Genomic DNA, 19,904 nt, shown 5'->3' with positions numbered 1-19,904 from the left:
CAAAAATGTATGGATTATTTTCTATGTGAGGTTTATTTATTTGATTGAATCGAAGTTGCGTAATGCTTAGGTTGTTATGAGTGAACTGATATTAGTAGGACAAATGACATTCCCGCCACTTTGAGAAAAAACACTTCATATCGGAGATGGCTATGCATATTCATTGCATGAGGCTAGTAGCATAGCATCTCTCCATTGAATACAGGCGGTTGACGTCAACAAACCCCATCGAATATTTCCGAAAGTATTAAAATAATTTGATGTATTCACCAATCAAAGAAAGGATAGGCGGGAACTTGACAGCCTGCTGTGCCTCTTTGTGCCATTGTTAGGGCGGAGAGACATGTATCTTGTTAGTGTATCCATAATCTTTGCTCTTCCCCTGTTCACACATTTACACTTCATTAGCTCACAGTCTGGCCATGCTGGCAAGACAGAGGTGTTGGTGTTTCGTCATCTTCAGTGGAAACACATTGACTCAGACCCCTCAGTTCGTTAGCGTGCCTAGAGGGGGTTCGTCTGGTCCGGGCGTGTGAATGTGTGCTGAGACTGGTATTTGTCTGGATGGTATGAAAACATAGTCAAGTGTAGAATCTCAATTGCATACTCCTCGCATCCTCATCTCATTCCCAAAACCCATTGGATGGGGTCAGATGCCCTCTGACCTTTTCCTCCAATGGGTTTGGAGAAAGAGACGAGGAGAGAGGACGTGATGAGTATGCAATTGAGATCTTCCCAAAGAAACACACAGACGTCCAGACACACACACCTGATCATCCAGCTCGGTGAGAGGGAAGTTGGCACGCCTTGCCAGTACGCAGCCAAGCAGCCAAGATTAATACCGCCCTCTCTCTCTCACACACACACACCCAGCCTGTTTCTAATCATGCGAATATATTTTACCTCTGTTCCCTTTTAACAAAGCCTGGAAATGTGCTCACATGTTGAGGACCATCCAAATCCATGATGCCTGGAATGCTATCCTTACATTGGGATTCATGTGCGTGTGTGCTTTGAACTGGCTCCAGCAGGACTTTGCTCAGGGGCTTTTTGGCGACCAGTCAAAGGTTTGGACACAGGTACTCATTAAAGGGTTTTCGTTATTTTTTACTATTTTCTACATTGTAGAATAATAGTGAAAACATCAAAACGATGAAATAACACATATGGAATCAAGTAGTAGCCAAAAAAGTGTTAAACAAATCAAAATATATTTTTAGATTCTTCAAAGTAGCCACCCTTTGTTTTCATGAGAGCTTTGCACACTCTTGGCATTCTCTCAACCAGCTTCATGAGGAATGCTTTTCCAACAGTCTTGAAGGAGTTCCCACATATGCTGAGCACTTGTTGGCTGCTTTTCCTTTTCCAACTCATCCCAAACCATCTGAATTGGGTTGAGGTCAGGTGATTGTGGAGGCCAGGCCATCTGATGCAGCACTCCATCACTCTCCTTCTTGGTCAAATAGCCCTTACATAGCCTGGAGGTGTGTTTTGGGTCATTGTCCTGTTGAAAAACAAATTATAGTACCACCAGATGGGATGGCGTATCGTTGCACCATGCTGGTTAAGTGTGACTTAAATTCTAAATGAATCACCGACAGTCACCAGCAAAGCACCCCCACACCATCACACTTCCTCCTCCATGCTTCATGGTGGGAACCACAAATGCAGAGGTCATCCGTTCACCTACTCTGCGTCTCACAAAGACACTGCAGCTGAAACCAAAAATCTCAAGTTTGGACAGATTTCCACCGGTCTAATGTCCATTGCTCGTGTTTCTTGGCCCAAGCAAGTCTCTTGTTCTTATTGGTGTCCTTTAGTAGTGGTTTCTTTGCAGCAACTCTACCATGAAGGCCTGATTCACGCAGTATCTTTTGAACAGTTGATGTTGAGATGTGTCTGTTACTTGAACTCTGTGAAGCATTTATTTGGGATGCAATCTGAGGTGCAGTTAACTCTAATGAACTTATCCTCTGCAGCAGAGGTAACTGTCACGCCCTGATCTGTTTCACCAGTCTTTGTGATTGTCTCCACCCACCTCCAGGTGTCACCTGTTTCCATTAGTCCCCGGTGTATTTATCCTTGTGTTTCCTGTCTCTCTGTGCCAGTTCATCTTGTTTTGCCAAGTCAACCAGCGATTTTTCCTAGCTCCTATTTTTCCCAGTCTGTTTTTTCCTAGTGCTGCTGGTTTTGACCCTTGCCTGTCCTGACGCCGAATCCGCCTGCCTGACCACTCTACCTGTTCTGACCTCGAGCCTGCCAATCCCCCTGTACTGTTTGGACTCTGACCTGGTTTTTGAACTCTCGCCTGTCCCCGACCTGCCTTTTGCCTACCCCTTTTGTTATAATAAATATTGGAGCTCAACCATCTGTCTCCTGTGTCTGCATTTGGGACTCGCCTTGTGCCCTTATTGTAACTCTGGGTCTTCCTTTCCTGTGGTGGTCCTCATGAGAGCCAGTTTCATCATAGCACTTGATGGTTTTTGCAGCTATACTTGAAGAAACTTTCAAGGTTCTAGACATTTTCCGGATTGACTGACCTTCATGTCTTAAAGTAATGATGGACTGTTGTTTCTCTTTGCTTATTTGAGCTGTTCTTGCCACAATATGGACTTGGTCTTTTAGCAAATAGGGCTATCTTCTGTATACCACCCCTACCTTGTCACAACACAACTGATTGGCTGAAACACATTAAGAAGGAAAGAAAATCCACAAATCAACACCTGTTAATTGACATGCATTCCAGGTGACTACCTCATGAAGCTGGTTGAGAGTACAAAGCTGTCATCAAGGCAAAGGGTGGCTACTTTGAAGAATCTAAATCTAAAATATATTTGATTTGTTTAACACGTTTTTGGTTACTACATGATTCCATTTGTGTTATTTCATAGTTTTGATGTCTTCACTATTATTCTACAATGTAGAAAATAGTAAAAATAAAGAAAAACCCTTGAATGAGTAGGTGTGTCCAAACGTTTGATTGGTACTGTATATATAGAGGCAGATTGATAGAGGCTCTGTGAAAGAATGTGACTTTTCATGTACCCCACCCTCCCCACACACACACACACACACACACACATTTACACTCACCACATACTCTGCTGCTACTGTCTATTACCTATCCTGTTGCCTAGTCACTTTAACCGCTTTAACGCTACATGTACACTTTAACCGCTTTAACCCTATATGTACATAGCTATCTCAATTACCCCGTACTCCTGCACATCGACTAGATACTGCTACTCCCTATATATAGCCATGTTATTTTTACTTGTTATTGTTATTCCTTATTCACTGTGTATTTATTCCTAGTGTCACTATCTCTATTTTGTATCTTTATCTTTATCCGCAAGTCGTAAGCATTTCACTGTGTGTCTACACCTGTTGTTTACAAAGCATATTTTGATTTGACTCGATGAATGGGTTGACTTAGAGTTGAATGTAAGACAGTGTATTATATTGATGCAGCTTTGGATAATAAAGCACTTTGGTTTTTAAATGTGAGTCTCAAAGTCACAATCTGTAGTTGATTTTGTCTGAGCATCAATTTCCTTGCTTCTTGTCCTGTGGCCACAGCAGACAAAGAAGTCACAGATTTCCCCTTTAAGGCACTCAGTCAGTCACATTGGTAATTCCAAAGTGCAGAGTGAGGCATGAAGGTTTACTGCTGTCTTAGAGTCGTATTTCTTCAGTTGTTCAGTTCTTTCCAGCTATTTTTCATTAGACTGAGTGCAAAAAGCTTTCGTATTCAATTTGGCTTTCACCACACCTTACTGAGAATGTGTCAACACTCAACAGGAACTTTAGAGGCCATGTGCACCTGCTTTCTGCCAATACAAGGGGAGTGTCCTGTTTCACCCAGGTGGCTCCTAGTCCTGCACATTAATGTGAATGAGGTAAGTGCCCCCCTTTGAGACTTAGTGAAAAACATTTTTTTAAAAGGCAACCCATTATCTCAACACAAGGGTGTTGGCTAGACATCTCTCATTTGAATATCCACAGAGAGGAAGAGGCTCTAGTCCATGGAGGGCCGTTTGAACATTTTTGAGGGGTGAGACGCTGCGTTTACCTAAGAGGGGACACAACCTTTACATGTGTGTCATCTATTGATCCAGCCTCACTGCTTAGTCTGGTTGGTCATTAGGAAGCCTAGTGTGGAGGACGGGAGGGGCCAGACACAGAGAGAGAGGGAGCGAGAGAGAGAGAGAGAGAGAGAGCGAGAGAGAGAGAGAGAGAGAGAGAGAGAGCGAGAGAGAGAGAGAGAGAGAGAGAGAGAGAGAGCGAGAGAGAGAGCGAGAGAGAGAGAGAGAGAGAGAGAGAGCGAGCGAGAGCGAGAGAGAGCGAGAGAGAGAGAGAGAGAGAGAGAGAGCGAGAGAGAGAGAGAGAGAGAGAGAGAGAGAGCGAGAGAGAGAGAGAGAGAGAGAGAGAGAGAGAGCGAGAGAGAGAGCGAGAGAGAGAGAGAGAGAGAGAGAGAGCGAGAGCGAGAGAGAGCGAGAGAGAGAGAGAGAGAGAGAGAGAGAGAGAGAGAGAGAGAGCGAGAGAGAGAGAGAGCGAGAGAGAGAGAGCGAGAGAGAGAGAGAGAGAGAGAGCGAGAGAGAGAGAGCGAGAGCGAGAGAGAGAGAGAGAGAGGACAGCCTGTATTTACACAGACACTGGTCTGGGGCTGCTGCTGTAATGTTGATGAAGCAAGGTGAAACTCAGTTCATGAGGAGGTGAAATTAGAACTCTTTCTCTCTCCTACTCTCCCTCTCTTTCTCTTGGGCTTTGATGTGTATCTCTGCTCTGTGTGTGTGTGTGTTTTTGTTTCTCTGTGTGGGTGGTGGTTGCAGGCTGCAGGAGTTTGGTGACAGTATCAGAGATAAGGAAGGTGACTGTTACGTTGACGTTTACATTAAACATGATTTTATTGAAGATGTTGCTGATGGTGACAGATTAAGTTACTAGTTAATTAAGTTAATTAAGTTGGTTACAGTGTTCGTGATGAGGATGGTGTGTGTGTGTGTGTGACTCACTTGTAGAGTGTATTAGACTGAAGATCATACAGGTGTGTTTATATGTGAGTGTAAACATGCGTGTGTGTCTGTGTGTGTGTGTCTTACCCTGGCACGCGCCGCTGCGGATGTTGGGGATGAAGCCTCGGCGACAGGGGTGAGGCTGGGCGGGGCACATCTCACAGGGGTGTCCCCATGCCCGTCCGATGGTGGCACAGCACAATGTCTTGGTGCACACGATGCCACTCAGCTGGCCCTGGCACATCTGGTTGTTGACCTGCGTGAAGCAGGGCCCGGTCCGGTAGTCTGGAGGGGGACAAGGAGAGAGAGAACAAGAGTCAGCCATTTATTTATCCCACTTCCTTAAAATCCCCCTCTGAATGTTCTGTATAACTGAAAGGTAGTGAGGAAAAATACATCTAAAGCAAAGTCTATTTCACACTTCTGCTAGCTACATTTAATTGAATTTGAAGTGTTATTAAAATAAATATACCCCAGAAGAACACAATTTAGTAGGCTTTAAATGCTGCAATATGTCAAGCACACTGTATGACAGACCTCCCAAGTCTTTAACCCATTGGACTAAATGCTGCTGCACATTCCTGGTTAGAGGCATTTATCTGGAAATGTGCTGAACAGTGGGTTCCCCTATTCACTGGTGTAATGGGATAACTATATAATGGGGAAACCCATTTAGTACTGGTTCCCATCAATAACGATCTTCTCATGACAAATATTCTTGGTCCAGACCAGGGGAGAACGACTGCCCCCTCTCAGTGAAGCCGCGGCAGTTCAAGGCCGACCGCGGTACTGCAGGCATTGTTAGCAGAAAACAGAATACCACCATTATAGTGAATAGAAACCAAATCAAATCAAATTGTATTTGTCACATGTGCCGAATACCTTACCGTGAAATACTTACTTACAAGCCCTTAACAAACAATGCAGTTCAAGAAATATAGTCAAGAAAATATTTACTAAATAAAATTTTAATCAAAAAATCCAATCAAATAAAAAAGTATCACAAGAAAATTACATAAAAATAATGAGCAATATACATGGGTTACCGGTACAGAGTCAATGTGCTGGGGTACCCGTTAGTCAAGGTCATTTGTAAAATGACTATGCATAGATAATAAACAGCAAGTAGCAGTAGTGTAAAAACAGTCTTATGGCTTGGGGGTAGAAGCTGTTAAGGAGTCTTTTGGTACTAGACTTGGCGCTCCGGTACCGCTTGCTGTGCGGTGACTTGGGTGACTAGAGTCTTTGACAATTTTTTGGGCTTCCTCTGACACTGCCTAGTATATAGGTTCTGGATGGCAGGAAGCTTGGCCCCAGTGATGTATTGGACCGTACGCACTACCCTCTGTAGTGCCTTGCAGTAAAAGACCGAGCAGTTGCCATACCAGGCTGTGATGCAACCGGTCAGGATGCTCTCGATGGTAAAGCTGTAGAACTTTTTGAGGATCTGAGAACCTATGCCAAATCTCTTCAGTCTCCTGAGGGGGAAAGGTGTTGTCGTGCCCTCTTCACAACTGTCTTGGTGTGCTTGGACCATGATAGTTTGTTGGTGATGTTGGCACCAAGGAACTTGAAACTCTCGACCCGCTCCACTTCAGCCCCATCAATGTTACATAGAGGAAGAGGTTGTTGTCCTGGCACCACACTGCCAGGTCTCTGACCTCCTCCCTATAGGCTGTCTCATCGTTGTCGGTGATCAGGCCTACCACTGTTGTGTCATTAGCAAACGTAATGATGGTGTTGGAGACGTGCTTGGCCAAGCAGTCATGGGTGAACAGGGAGTACAGGAGGGGACTAAGCACACACCCCTGAGGGGCTACAGTGTTGAGGATCAGAGTGACAGATGTGTTGTTGCCTACCCTTACCACCTGGGGACGGCCCGTCAGGAAGTCCAGGATCTCGAGACTTCTTTAATATTAGCCATCGTGCACCAGCAGTTATTGACAAATAGCTGCTCTGTCCTGCCGATGCACGGAGAAGCCAGCCAACTCCATATTATCTGCGTCGTCGTTTAGCCACATCTCGTGAACAATAAGATATTACAATTTTTAATATCCTGTTGGTAGGATAGTCTTAATTGTAGATCGTCCAGTTTGTTTTCCAATGATTGCACATTTGCCAATAATACTGAGGGTAGTGGTGGTTTACCAACTCGTCGGCACCCCGCCCCTTTTATCCCTTTTCTTCACGAGAATGACAGATATTTGGGCCTTGTCTCGACAAAGCAGTATATCCTTTGCGTCAGACTAAATTTAAAAAAAATATTTGTCCAGTTCGAGGTGAGTAATCGCTGTTCTGATGTCCAGAAGCTCTTTTCAGTCATACGAGACAGTAGCAGCAATATTATGTGCAAAATGAGTTACAAACAATGCAAAAAACGAACAAAATAGAACAGTTGGTTACGAGCCCGTAAAACTGTATATACAGTTGAAGTCAGAAGTTTACATACACCTTAGCCAAATACATTTCAACTCAGTTTTTCACAATTCCTGACATTTAATCCTAGTAAAAAATCCCTGTCTTAGGTCAGTTAGGATCACCACTTTATTTTAAGAATGTGAAATGTCAGAATAATAGCAGAGAGAATGATTTATTTCAGCTTTTATTTGTGAATTTTGGCCCATTCCCCCTGACAGCGCTGGTGTAACTGAGTCAGGTTTGTAGGCCTCCTTGCTCGCACACGCCTTTTCAGTTCTGCCCACAGATTTTCTATAGGATTGATGTCAGGGCTTTGTGATGGCCACTCCAATACCTTGACTTTGCTATCCTTAAGACATTTTGCCACAACTTTGGAAGTATGCTTGGGGTCAGTGTCCATTAGGAAGACCCTTTTGCAACCAAGCTTTAACTTCCTGACTGATGTCTTGAGATGTTACTTCAATATATCCACATAGTTTCCCTTCCTCATGATGCCATCTACTTTGTGAGGTGCACCAGTCCCTCCTGCAGCAAAGCACCCCACAACAAGATGCTCCCAACCCCGTGCTTCACGGTTGAGATGGTGTTCTTCGGCTTGCAAGCCTCCCCCTTTTCCCTCCAAACATAACAATGGTCATTATGGCCAAACAGTTCTATTTTGTTTCATCAGACCAGAGGACATTTCTCCAAAAAGTACGATCTTTGTCCTCATGTGCAGTTGCAAACCATAGTCTGGCTTTTTTATGGCGGTTTTGGAGCAGTGGCTTCTTCCTTGCTGAGCGGCCTTTCAGGTTATATCGACATAGGACTCGTTTTACTGTGTATATAGATACTTTAGTACCTGTTTCCTCCAGCATCTTCACAAGGTCCTTTGCTGTTGTTCTGGGATTGATTTGCACTTTTCGCACCAAAGTACATTCATCTCTAGGAGACAGAACGCGTCTCCTTCCTGAGCGGTATGACGGCTGCGTGGTCCCATGGTGTTTATACTTGCGTACTATTGTTTGTACAGATGAACGTGGTACCTTCAGGCGTTTGGAAATTGCTCCCAAGGATAAACTATAGTTTGTTAACAAGAAATTTGTGGAGTGGTTGAAAAACTAGTTTTAATGACTCCAACCTAAGTGTATGTAAACTTCCGACTTCAACTGTATATTTACAAAAAATATATATACAGTACTGGACAAAAGGTTAAGGCAGAAAAAAGGCTGTAAAGTAAGAATGCTTTCAAAAATAGACATGCTTATAGTTTATATTTATCAATTAACAAAATGCAAAGTGAGTGAACAGAAGAAAAATCTAATTAATATTTGGTTTGACCACCTTTTGCCTTCAAAACAGCATCAATTTTTCTCGGTACACTTGCACACAGTTTTTGAAGGAACTCGGCAGGTAGGTTTGCCCAAACATCTTGGATAACTAACCACAGTTCTTCTGTGGATTTAGGCAGCTTCAGGTGCTTCTCTCTCTTCATTTAATCCCAGACGGACATGATGGATAAGTATCTGCCTGTACTTCTCAGCATTGAGGAGACCATTAATTCTGACCAAATCCCCAACTCCATTTGCAGAAATGCAGCCCCAAACCTGCAAGGAACCTCCACCATGCTTCACTGTTGCCTGCAGACACTCATTCGTGTACTGCTCTCCAACCCTTCGGCGAACAAACTGCCTTCTGGTACAGTCAAACATTTCACATTTTTACTCATCAGTCCAGAGCACCTGCTGCCATTTTTCTGCACCCAGTTCCTGTGTTTTCGTGCATAGTTTAATCGCTTGGCCTTGTTTCCACGTCGGAGGTAGGGCCTTTTGGCCACAAGTCTTCCATGAATGCCACTTTTGACCAGACTTCTCTGGACAGTAGATGGGTGTACCAGGGTCCCACTGTTTTCTGCCAATTCTGAGCTGATGGCACTGCTGGACATCTTTCAATTGCGAAGGGAAGTAAGCATGATGTGTCTTTCATCTGCTGCAGTAAGTTTCCTTGGCCGACCACTGTGTCTACGGTCCTCAACGTTGCCCGTTTGTTTGTGCTTCTTCAAAAGAGCTTGGACAGCACATCTGGAAACCCCTGTCTGCCATGAAATGTCTGCCTGGGAGAGACCTTGCTGATGCAGTATAACTACCTTGTGTCTTGTTGCTGTGCTCAGTCTTGCCATGGTGTATGACTTTTGACAGTAAACTGTCTTCAGCAACCTCACCTTGTTAGCTGAGTTTGGCTGTTCCTCACCCAGTTTTATTCCTCCTACACAGCTGTTTCTGTTTCAGTTAATGATTGTCTTTCAACCTACTTATTGAATTGATGATCATTAGCACCTGTTTGGTATAATTGTTTAATCATACAGCTGACTATATGCCTACAAAATCCCAGACTTTGTGCAAGTGTATCTACAAGAATGTATACTGTTTTGAGGGCAAAGGGTGTTCACTCACTTTGCATTTAGTTCATTGATAAATCTAATCTATTAACATGTCTATTTTTGAAAGCATTCTTACTTTACAGCATTTTTTCACACCTGCCTAAAACTTTTGCACAGTACTGTATATGGGGGATTGGAAATGATGCAGACAATTACATTGATAGAAGCCACAATCTGTCTGCAATATTAAAGCTGCCCCCTAAAAAGACTACTGAAAAGATGAATGAAAAAAAGATAGAGTGTGTCACTGTGTGGAAACAAAGTAATGAGGAGAACACAATGTCCTCGGACTTCAATGGCCACCTTGCTGCGCTGCTCACCAGAAACAACCAGGCGACATCATTTTGTTAACCACACTTCACGAGTCAAACACAATGACCTCATGCTGAAACCATTTGAGCAATATGATGTCCATTCAATCGCACATAATAAAACTCAAACAGGCCTAATGATGGAAAGGCCTTATTAGCTACAGTAGTGGTGCCAAAGTTAATACAGCATTCATTAGAGGTACTGTAGATGGAGGGTTGGAATTAAAATAAAATACATGGTCTGAGAGGGGCTGTCAGGAGGAATGTAACATAAACCCTGGAAAAGTGGTTTAAGTTGACCCTCTTGAGTTCTAAAGGAGATGTACAGAGAGATGAGGCAGCTTTGTTGTGGTAGCGCTGCTCTTATTACTTCCTGGTGCAGTTAAATGAAAATTAAATCACAGCCAGACAGAGAATGAGCGAACGTGAGATTGACAGAGGGAAAGTAGGTCAAACCCAACAGAGAGAGAGAGAAAGAGAGAGAGAGAACGAGAGAGAGGGATTGAGACAGATACCAGCAGGCTCTAAACTGTCCCCTCTCACTCATACCCATGACCTGACAATCTGGCCTGGACAATTTGAGGCCAGGAATGCGAGTCCCCATCCGAGCGGCAGAGACCCACTGTGGCGATAACAGTCACACACATCTGGGTTTGATTAATCTGGCCTGGTCGGGACCAGGGAGGAACAACCTTTTGGCTTGATTAATCTGGCCTGGTCGGGACCAGGAAGGAACAACCGCTGGTCCAGATGTGTCCATCTGGAACTCTGAATCACTCTGGGCCACATCCACAACCCCCCACTAACTAACAAACTAAACCCTCCATACATCCTGCTCTTCTACCAGTCAACTCTGCATTAAAAACTAATGTAAATCATAATACTCACACTAATGTTGGACTCATATGGTCCAATCCTTTATGCCCGTCATGCTTTCATTTGGTATTGATTAAATCATACATCGGAACAATTTCAGCAAAACTAAGTTGTGGAAGTGAGCGAGGAGCATGAACAGGACCTTTATGGAGAGCTATAGGGAAGTTGTTCATGCAGAAGGTATGAGATGACATGGAAGGGAGCCATTTAAAGAAAGAGAAAGAAAAAGAGAGAAGAGAGCTGGCGACTGAGCTGCCATTCCTTTGATCAGCAGTGAGACCCTCAAAGTGAGGAGGCGTCTGGGCGCTCCCATGGCCAAACCTTTCAGAAGCAGCGCTAGACAACTGCTTGAGGCTCTAGCCAAGTTCAGCAGAGCCCTGTCTATGTGTGCATACGACTGAAGGAAAACACACCGTAGGTCGGCCGCCAAGCTAGGCCAAACAAAAGACTGGAGGGCTCCGAGCGCTCACTCTTTTAATGGACTCAATAACAATCGCCTTGCCAGGGTGTCTATGTCTCAGCGCCACAAGACCCGACTTACTCAGAACCAGACAGACAGGCCAAGCAGTGTGTGTGTGTGTGTGTGTGTGTGTGAATGTTGACCATGACCAGGGAATATGAACAATCCAGGGCCAGAAGAGTTAGAAATGGGAATGGGGTATAAGGAACTGAGGTACTGGCTGGGCCGAAGTCGACAACATTCGGAAGCAATTTGGTCTAATTACAGTTAAAATTGCTCTATAGATCCAAACTATTCACCGGATCCCTCCCTCCTCTCCTGTATCCTGCCTTTCACCACCATCTGTCTCCTTTCCAGGTATTTTCAGTTTCCTCCACATGCTCCCAACGACAAAGCACAGATCACTAGAAATCAAATTCTTGGCCTTTCAAAACTCAGCAAAGGCTACCTAATAAGTTAAGACAGCCTCCTCATAGGAATGCACTGCATATCTGTTACATTAGAAGCAAGGCCAAAGTACATCTGCCAAGATGTGCTGGCTAAGTGTAACCCATCCCAGAGTTGGGTTAATGGGTCACATTATGGACTCTCACCTATATAAGATCTGTCCAGCCCATCAGATCAGCATCTGTAACTGGGTCAAATGTGATCTTTCCCTATTCCCCTTTTCCTGCCTGAGAGAAAGCCTCTGATGAGAGGAGATGGGAATGGGACAATCTGGCAGGTGAGAAAAGGGATGCTAATCCAGTCTGGAATGCCGGCCAAGTTGTTTGGGAAACGCTCCCGACGTCAAGCTGCACGATCACAGGGAAGAGGGAAGGAACACCGACATGCCTTCTTATGTCAACGGTTAGTGGAAAACAAGGGAAAGTGAGAGAAAATCAGCCAATTCCAAAGCGATACGTAGATTTTACGGAATATTCAGAGGTGAAAACCATCCGTGGGAATTAACGGGAATATAGGGGAATTAACAGGAATATATGGGAATTAACGGAAATATATGCAAAATAATATTAATACCATTGAAATGTAGATGTTTTTTGCATTGGATATATTTACCATATCATATGGAGACAGAAACATAAACCTTTTACCTTATCATAAGTAGACATAATTGCAAATGATTAAATCCTTCCAATATATATTTTTTTATAAAATTGTTACAAATTGAACTTTAATTAAATGAGTTGACTCTTCACATGGGATGATTTCACAGAACAACAAAAGAAAGGGAATATTGAATGATCCCCAATGATCCATCGCATCTCCCAAAAACGTTTTCAACATACATCTGTAAAATGATAGTCTAGAAACTAAAGCTTTGGTTGTCTCCTCAAAGGCTTCCATTCTCCCTGGACCTCCTCAATGTCTACCTCTTGAACATCAGACTGAGGCCTCATCTTTACTATCACTTTCCAACCTTGTTGAGGATGGCTCATTGTCAGGCTCAAAAAGCCTCAAATTTGCCCGGATTGCCACCAATTTTTCAACTCTTGTATTGGTCAGCCTGTTGCATGCTTTGATGTGTGTTCCCAAACAAAGACCAGTTGCGCTCTGAGGCGGCTGATGTTGGTGGAATTTGGAGGATGATGGAGGCAACAAGGGAAAAAGCCTCAGATCCACAAAGTCCCTTCCACCAGGTGGCTGATGAGATATGCTGGCACGATTGCCATATTGCATGTCCATCCCAAAGCCCTTGCTTGGAAGTGTACTTCACCAGACTGCCAAGAACCTTGCCCTCATCCAGGCCAAGGTGGCGAGACACGATAGTGATGACACCATAGGCCTTGTTGATCTCTGCACCAGACAGGATGCTCTTGCCAGCATACTTGGGGTCCAACATGTACGCTGCGGCATGTATGGGCTTCAGGCAGAAGTCTTCACACTTTTTGATGTATTTCAGAACTGCAGTTTCCTTTGCTTGGAGCAACAGTGAAGTGGGCAGGGCAGTACAGATTTCTTCTCTTACATCTGCAAGCAGAGTCTGAACATCAGACAGGATGGCATTGTCTCCCTCAATCCGTGCAATGGCTACTGCTATAGGTTTCAAGTTGCTTACCACTCTCCCAAAATACATCATCCAGCAGACTGTGACATGGCCCTTTCTTGGAGACTCATTCCCCTCCAGGAGACTGTCAAACATGATGACAACACCACCCCAACGGGTGTTGCTGGGCAGCTTCAATGTGGTGCTCTTATTCTTCTCACTTTGCTTGGTGAGGTAGATTGATGACCCTTCACATACCCTTCACCTACCTAACCATTTCATTGGCTCTCTTGTAGAGTGTATCCATTGTTTTCAGTGCCATGATGTCCTTGAGGAGCAGATTCAATGCATGCGCAGCACAGCCAATGGGTGTGATGTGAGGGTAGGACTCCTCCACTTTAGACCAAGCAGCCTTCATGTTCACAGCATTGTCTGTCTTGTAGAATACTGGTTGAGGGGAGGAGATGATGTAGTTAATTATTCCTTGCCCACGAACATTCGACCACCCATCAGAGATGACTGCAATACAGTCTGCTTTCTCTATGATTTGCTTGACCTTCACTTGAACTCTGTTGAACTCTGCATCCAGCAAATGAGTAGATAAAGCATGTCTGGTTGCAGGGGTGTATGCTGGGCGAAGAACATTCAGAAATCTCTTCCAATACACATTGCCTGTGAGCATCAGAGGTGAACCAGTTGCATACACAGCTCGAACAAGACATTCATCAACATTTCTCTGACTATGTTCCTCCATTGAGTCAAAAACACTTCTGATTCCAGGACCATGAGCTGTTGCTATCGATAAGGTGTCTGATTTGACCTCAAATAGAAGTATACAGACTTTTGTCAGAGGTTGCTTGTTGTGAGTGCTGAGTGAACTTTATGCACTTGGCCAGATGATTCTGCATCTTTGTTGCATTCTTCACATATGATTTGGCACAGTATTTGCAAATGTACACAGCTTTTCCTTCTACATTAGCTGCAGTGAAATGTCTCCACACATCAGATAGTTCCCGTGGCATTTTCCTATAAAGATTAGGAAAAAATTTGTAAAAAAACAACAAATACAATTCCATGTACAAATAAATAGTTAAGAGGTTAGATTAAACAACTCCTTTGTAAGATAAATATTTTTAAATGAAAAATGTATGGAAACAAGTGAATTAACACTCCTCAGTTAGCAGGCTCAAGCAATCTGAAACCTACATGGTAGCAAAAACTAACTAACAGAAATTGTCAACAAGTTAGAAATGATTTAAACCCACTTTGCTGTAGGCTACTATTTACTAGTTAACAAAAATGTATGTATGTCATATAAAATATATTCACCCCACCCAGTATTGTAATCAAATCTTACCAGAAAGCATGTAGTCCTTGGCTCAGACAGTGTAGTAGTGTGGGCTCAATAGTATCTCATTAGTGTACAAGATCTTGAGAATCAGCTGTACATGTGATGGAAGAATGCACTGTGCATGCAGAGGGTTGCAATTCCATTGAATTGGGGATAGTTTAACCAAAATACCTAGAATTACCTTGTGTATCCCACAAAAAAAGGTTCACTATTATAAGCTAACTTTTTTGATGAATTTAAGCAAAAGACCCCAAATTCCAGGGCTTAACTTCCCATGGAAAGTTTCAGACCTTTTGCAACCCTAATGGGGATTTTATTAAACTCAATGAAACATGTTGTGATTACATGGGAAGGCAGTCATTCATGCCGGTCTGGAAAGAGGTCAGGCTCCTCAGTGAGTGAAGGAGGAAACATAAGACACTCACGGCTGCTTCAGTTTCCTGACCTGGAGGCCCTTAGACTCATACAGCTGAGAGATTTACAACTCGCCGAAACAGGACGGACCGTGTCTACACCTCGTCATCTCTTTATCTCACAGCCAAGACGGGAGCTTTTCCACCTATCCCAAACATGTGTGTGTGCGTGTGTGTGTGTGCGCACATGTTAACTTTATGTGCGTGTGTGTGTATGTTTGTGCATACATCTGACTGCATGTGTGTCTGTGTGCGTGTGTCCACGTAAGCTCGCGTGCATCGGTGTGTATGTGTGTATCTAGCTACACTCCTCAAATGTATGTACACTAGGTGTGTTATTCTCATTTTGGCACAAACTGTGCTGTTTCTGTTTCTGTTGTCAACAGCATTATCAACAGCCCTTAAATCTACTTTCCCTTCAGCTTAATGGCTCTAAGAGGCTGAACCCTTCCTCAGGACACTCACCCAGACGTGAGGATACGCTAGAATGCTTCTCTGTGTAACCCCTGCTTTGAGACTGTGGGAGATTGTGGGAGACACAGGGGAAAGTGAGGGAGATAAGCTCAAACGCAGGATAACAATCTTGGCACCAGAAAGCTTTGTTGCCTGACTGGTAAGTTAATAGATAGCATTCTTTGAGGCAGAAACCACCACTGTGGCTAATTATGCAGAACACACATGACTGTGGAAACTCAAGTGAACACACAGGGCTACAGTACAGACACAGGACAGTTCTTGCTCACCCATTATAAGTGTGTTTTACGGTCTGTTCTCACTCATTTCAATCATTTTCTTTGCACAGATACATTTTATTCCCATCTCAAGTCCATTCTAACAATATTTTCTACTCTAATTCAGAACAAATTGACTTACAGTAGCCTGAGTTCCAGTGTATTTCTGCTGTAGTCATCTTGTCACAGTCTGGCTTGTGGCATGTGGCATTACTGATTGCAGAAACAGTCAGGCACCCAGGCTAAAAGTAGACATACTACTAAAGAAGCTTCCTTATCTACTACTGTACTAAATCGCGTAACATTAGTAGGACATTTCTGGACTCCATTGGTACATTGAGAGGACTCTCGCTTCTTGGACCTCAACTGATTTTCCATCAGGCAAGATCAAAGGCTACCCTTCACTGTTCCTCTTAGGTCCACTCACAAATGTATTTATGAGGTCCTTTTCTGATATGTTTATGGGAGAAGTAACAAAATGTAGTGCCACTATGAAAAGCAGATGCAAAAAGCCGGAGTGTTTTTTTAACATTTCCAATGACACACAAAACATAACATGGCGATGTCATTAAAACAACATAAAAGGCATAACATGGCGATGTCATTAAAACAACATAAAAGGCATAACATGGCGATGTCATTAAAACAACATAAAAGGCATAACATGGTGGTCATTAAAACAACATAAAAGGCATAACATGGCGATGTCATTAAAACAACATAAAATGCATAACATGGTGATGTCATTAAAACAACATAAAAGGCATAACATGGCGATAAGATGGAGTTACTGTACTGTACTCATTACAGAGTTACGGGTCTCTCTTTTTGGCAGCATGTCCCATTCTATGAGGTCTCTATGGAGCAGAAAAATGACACTCTTCTCTCCCGAGGACACACCCTTCCCTTCCACTGGGGGAGCCTTTGCCAGATTACATGAGGACAGAAATAGCAACACTTCCCCCTTTCCATCCCCTCGTCATCGTCCTGAGCTCTCTCCCAGCTCTCTCACTTTGTTTGGGCTGGGTTGGGTTGGACTGACTGTGTGGGCCCATAAGAGTAATACTGTTCACTATTGGACCTGAGCCTGGTTAATGGGCCGAGATACACTGGACATGTGAGCAGAACAACTCCCCATTGCCGCATTCATACAGCTGCTTCGTAATGAGAGGGCTTGGTGCTCCAGGCTGCAGAATGGACAGCTGCAGGCTGGAGGAGGCTGGGGATGGTGGGAAACTCAGCTGATTAGAGAGGGGCCCGAGTGGCTGTCACGTCTCCACTGTAATTCATGCTCAACCAGCCTGTCAGTGACACACACACACACACACACACACACACACACACACACACACACACACACACACACACACACACACACACACACACACACACACACACACACACACACACACACACACACACACACACACACACTCCTCTGCGCCTAACCCTGACAGAGAAACCAATTAGACCAGCAGCTTTCCCTGTGACTCATCGACAGTAGGTCAACAGGAAAACACCCACACCTACTGTAACTGTAATGTACTGTCAAAGCACCTCTGGGCTTGGCTTTACCGTAACACCTCTTCAAAAACCACTAATTGCAACTTTGGAGAGTCAAAGATTTATCTAGCTGGACGTCTTCACAGGACAGGGTAGTAAAATCTCTGGTAATAATGACATGTCAATTCTCACTGAGTTAAGGAAGCCCTGGGCTTATGTGAGAATTAAAGCACATCTCCTCTCTTTAGGTGGATGTGGATGATTGAGGAGGCTATAGAGGGATGGTTTTACAGCCTCTCCCAGACTTCGGCAAGGGCTGACGGAGAGACGGACGCGGGTCATATTTTCAACGGACACAGTGAGGAGGTCAGGTTAGCGCCACACACGCAAGTGCATGCGCACACGCACACACACTTTGAGGCGGTGGGAGGTTTGCTGGAGGGCTGATGGGGTCCGGTGGTCTCCCTTCTCTCAAGACTGTTTTTGTTTGGCCGCGCCTGGCTCTGTGTACACAGCTGGGGAATCCATTTTTACTTTTACCCCCTGCCTCTACCTCCATCCCTCCCTCCTTCCCTCGCTCCACTCCTGGAGGGAGAACCGTATTGTGGAGCGAGAACCGTATTTTTTATTGCCAGATTTCTGCGAGCCCCCCGCCACCGGTGTTGTGTTTTCCAGGAGAAAGGGGAGGCCAGGGGAGAGGTGGGTGAGGGGAGGGGAAGGGGTCGAGTCATTGGGCTGTTGGGTCTAGCTGGAGGCCACACTCGGTCTGTGAACACTATGGGACAAGTCTGTCGGTACATTTCGGGGACGAGCTGAAATCCAATTCATTCATTGAAAAACGCAGATCCCTTTCTCTGAGGACCTTTTGACCCATGAATTGGAATTGCAGCTCGCTTCCAGAATTGACTGAATTGAAATGGCATTGATCCAGACCCTACTGAGATACAGCCCCAGAGAGACATAGCCCCTCCTCTTGGCTCTTGCCTCTTCCTAACCATTCATCTTAGCTTTAGCCTTCACAGAAGGGAGTCCACTATCCACAAAACTAGACAACCAGATTACAGTCCCTGGTAAAGTCTAGGGAGACAGACCCCCACCGTGTCTGTATGTATGTACTTACTGTATGCAGTCACACCACGGTCACACTATGTCTAGACTGATATGAAGTTCATGTATGCAGAGAGATCAAAGCCTCTAAAGTTCCTGGCTCACTATCTTCCACAGCACTGGTAGGTGTGTTGTGATAAAGCGGGGTGTAGTCTGTGTCGCCACATGATTGTGTGGCGTCTCTCAGTCAGAGTCCCAGGCACTGTTGTGATAATGTGTCTTTCTGTTAGAGGTTTTCATCAACTCTTAAAGAACCGATGGAGGTCGATAGGCGGCTTCTTTAGCGTTAAAAAACAATGTGTTTCAGTTATAGGCCTACAGCAGTGTTTTCCAACTCCGGTCCTCCAGTACCCCCAACATTACATATTTTTGTTGTTGCCCCTGACAAGCACACCTGAGTTGAATCAGGTGTTTTTGACAGGGCTACAACTAAAATGTGTGCTGTTGGGGGTACTGGAGGACCGGAGTTGGGAAACACTGATCTACACTGGAGTTGCCCATCCCTATACACACATCAAACACTTTGGTTTTGAACAATAAATATCAAGAAACCTTCCTCTGTCAACTTCAATTTATCCTCCAAGAGTCGTTGAATAGCTCTACATATCCAGCCTGTGAGCAGACACAGGGTTTATGGGATGAACCAGGGTCCTGTGTTGATAATGTAACCGTCTATGAGCAGACCTATGGGTTTATGGGATGAACCAGGGTCCTGTGTTGATAATGTAACCATCTATGAGCAGACCTATGGGTTTATGGGATGAACCAGGGTCCTGTGTTGATAATGTAACCATCTATGAGCAGACCTATGGGTTTATGGGATGAACCAGGGTCCTGTGTCGATAATGTAACCATCCATGAGCAGACCTATGGGTTTATGGGATGAACCAGGGTCCTGTGTTGATAATGTAACCGTCTATGAGCAGACACAGGGTTTATGGGATGAACCAGGGTCCTGTGTTGATAATGTAACCATCTATGAGCAGACCTATGGGTTTATGGGATGAACCAGGGTCCTGTGTTGATAATGTAACCGTCTATGAGCAGACACAGGGTTTATGGGATGAACCAGGGTCCTGTGTTGATAATGTAACCGTCTATGAGCAGACCTATGGGTTTATGGGATGAACCAGGGTCCTGTGTTGATAATGTAACCGTCTATGAGCAGACCTATGGGTTTATGGGATGAACCAGGGTCCTGTGTTGATAATGTAACCGTCTATGAGCAGACCTATGGGTTTATGGGATGAACCAGGGTCCTGTGTTGATAATGTAACCGTCTATGAGCAGACCTATGGGTTTATGGGATGAAC

General features: G+C 44.3%; 1 protein-coding gene across 3 annotated transcripts in view; it reads right to left on the bottom strand.

Moving 5' to 3' along the window:
* Nucleotides 1–19,904, bottom strand: part of LOC115158183 (fibrillin-2) — a 90,481-nt gene that overhangs the window by 52,798 nt on the left and 17,779 nt on the right. For all 3 annotated transcript variants that reach the window (XM_029706811.1, XM_029706810.1, XM_029706813.1), the window contains exon 7: nt 5,103–5,300. In XM_029706811.1, the coding sequence (XP_029562671.1) occupies nt 5,103–5,300 (198 nt within the window). The remainder of the gene's footprint in view (nt 1–5,102; nt 5,301–19,904) is intronic.

The sequence above is a fragment of the Salmo trutta genome, chromosome 22 (assembly GCF_901001165.1).
Source record: "Salmo trutta chromosome 22, fSalTru1.1, whole genome shotgun sequence".
Classification (NCBI taxonomy): domain Eukaryota; kingdom Metazoa; phylum Chordata; class Actinopteri; order Salmoniformes; family Salmonidae; genus Salmo; species Salmo trutta.
This window is presented reverse-complemented; position numbering and strand designations above follow the sequence as displayed.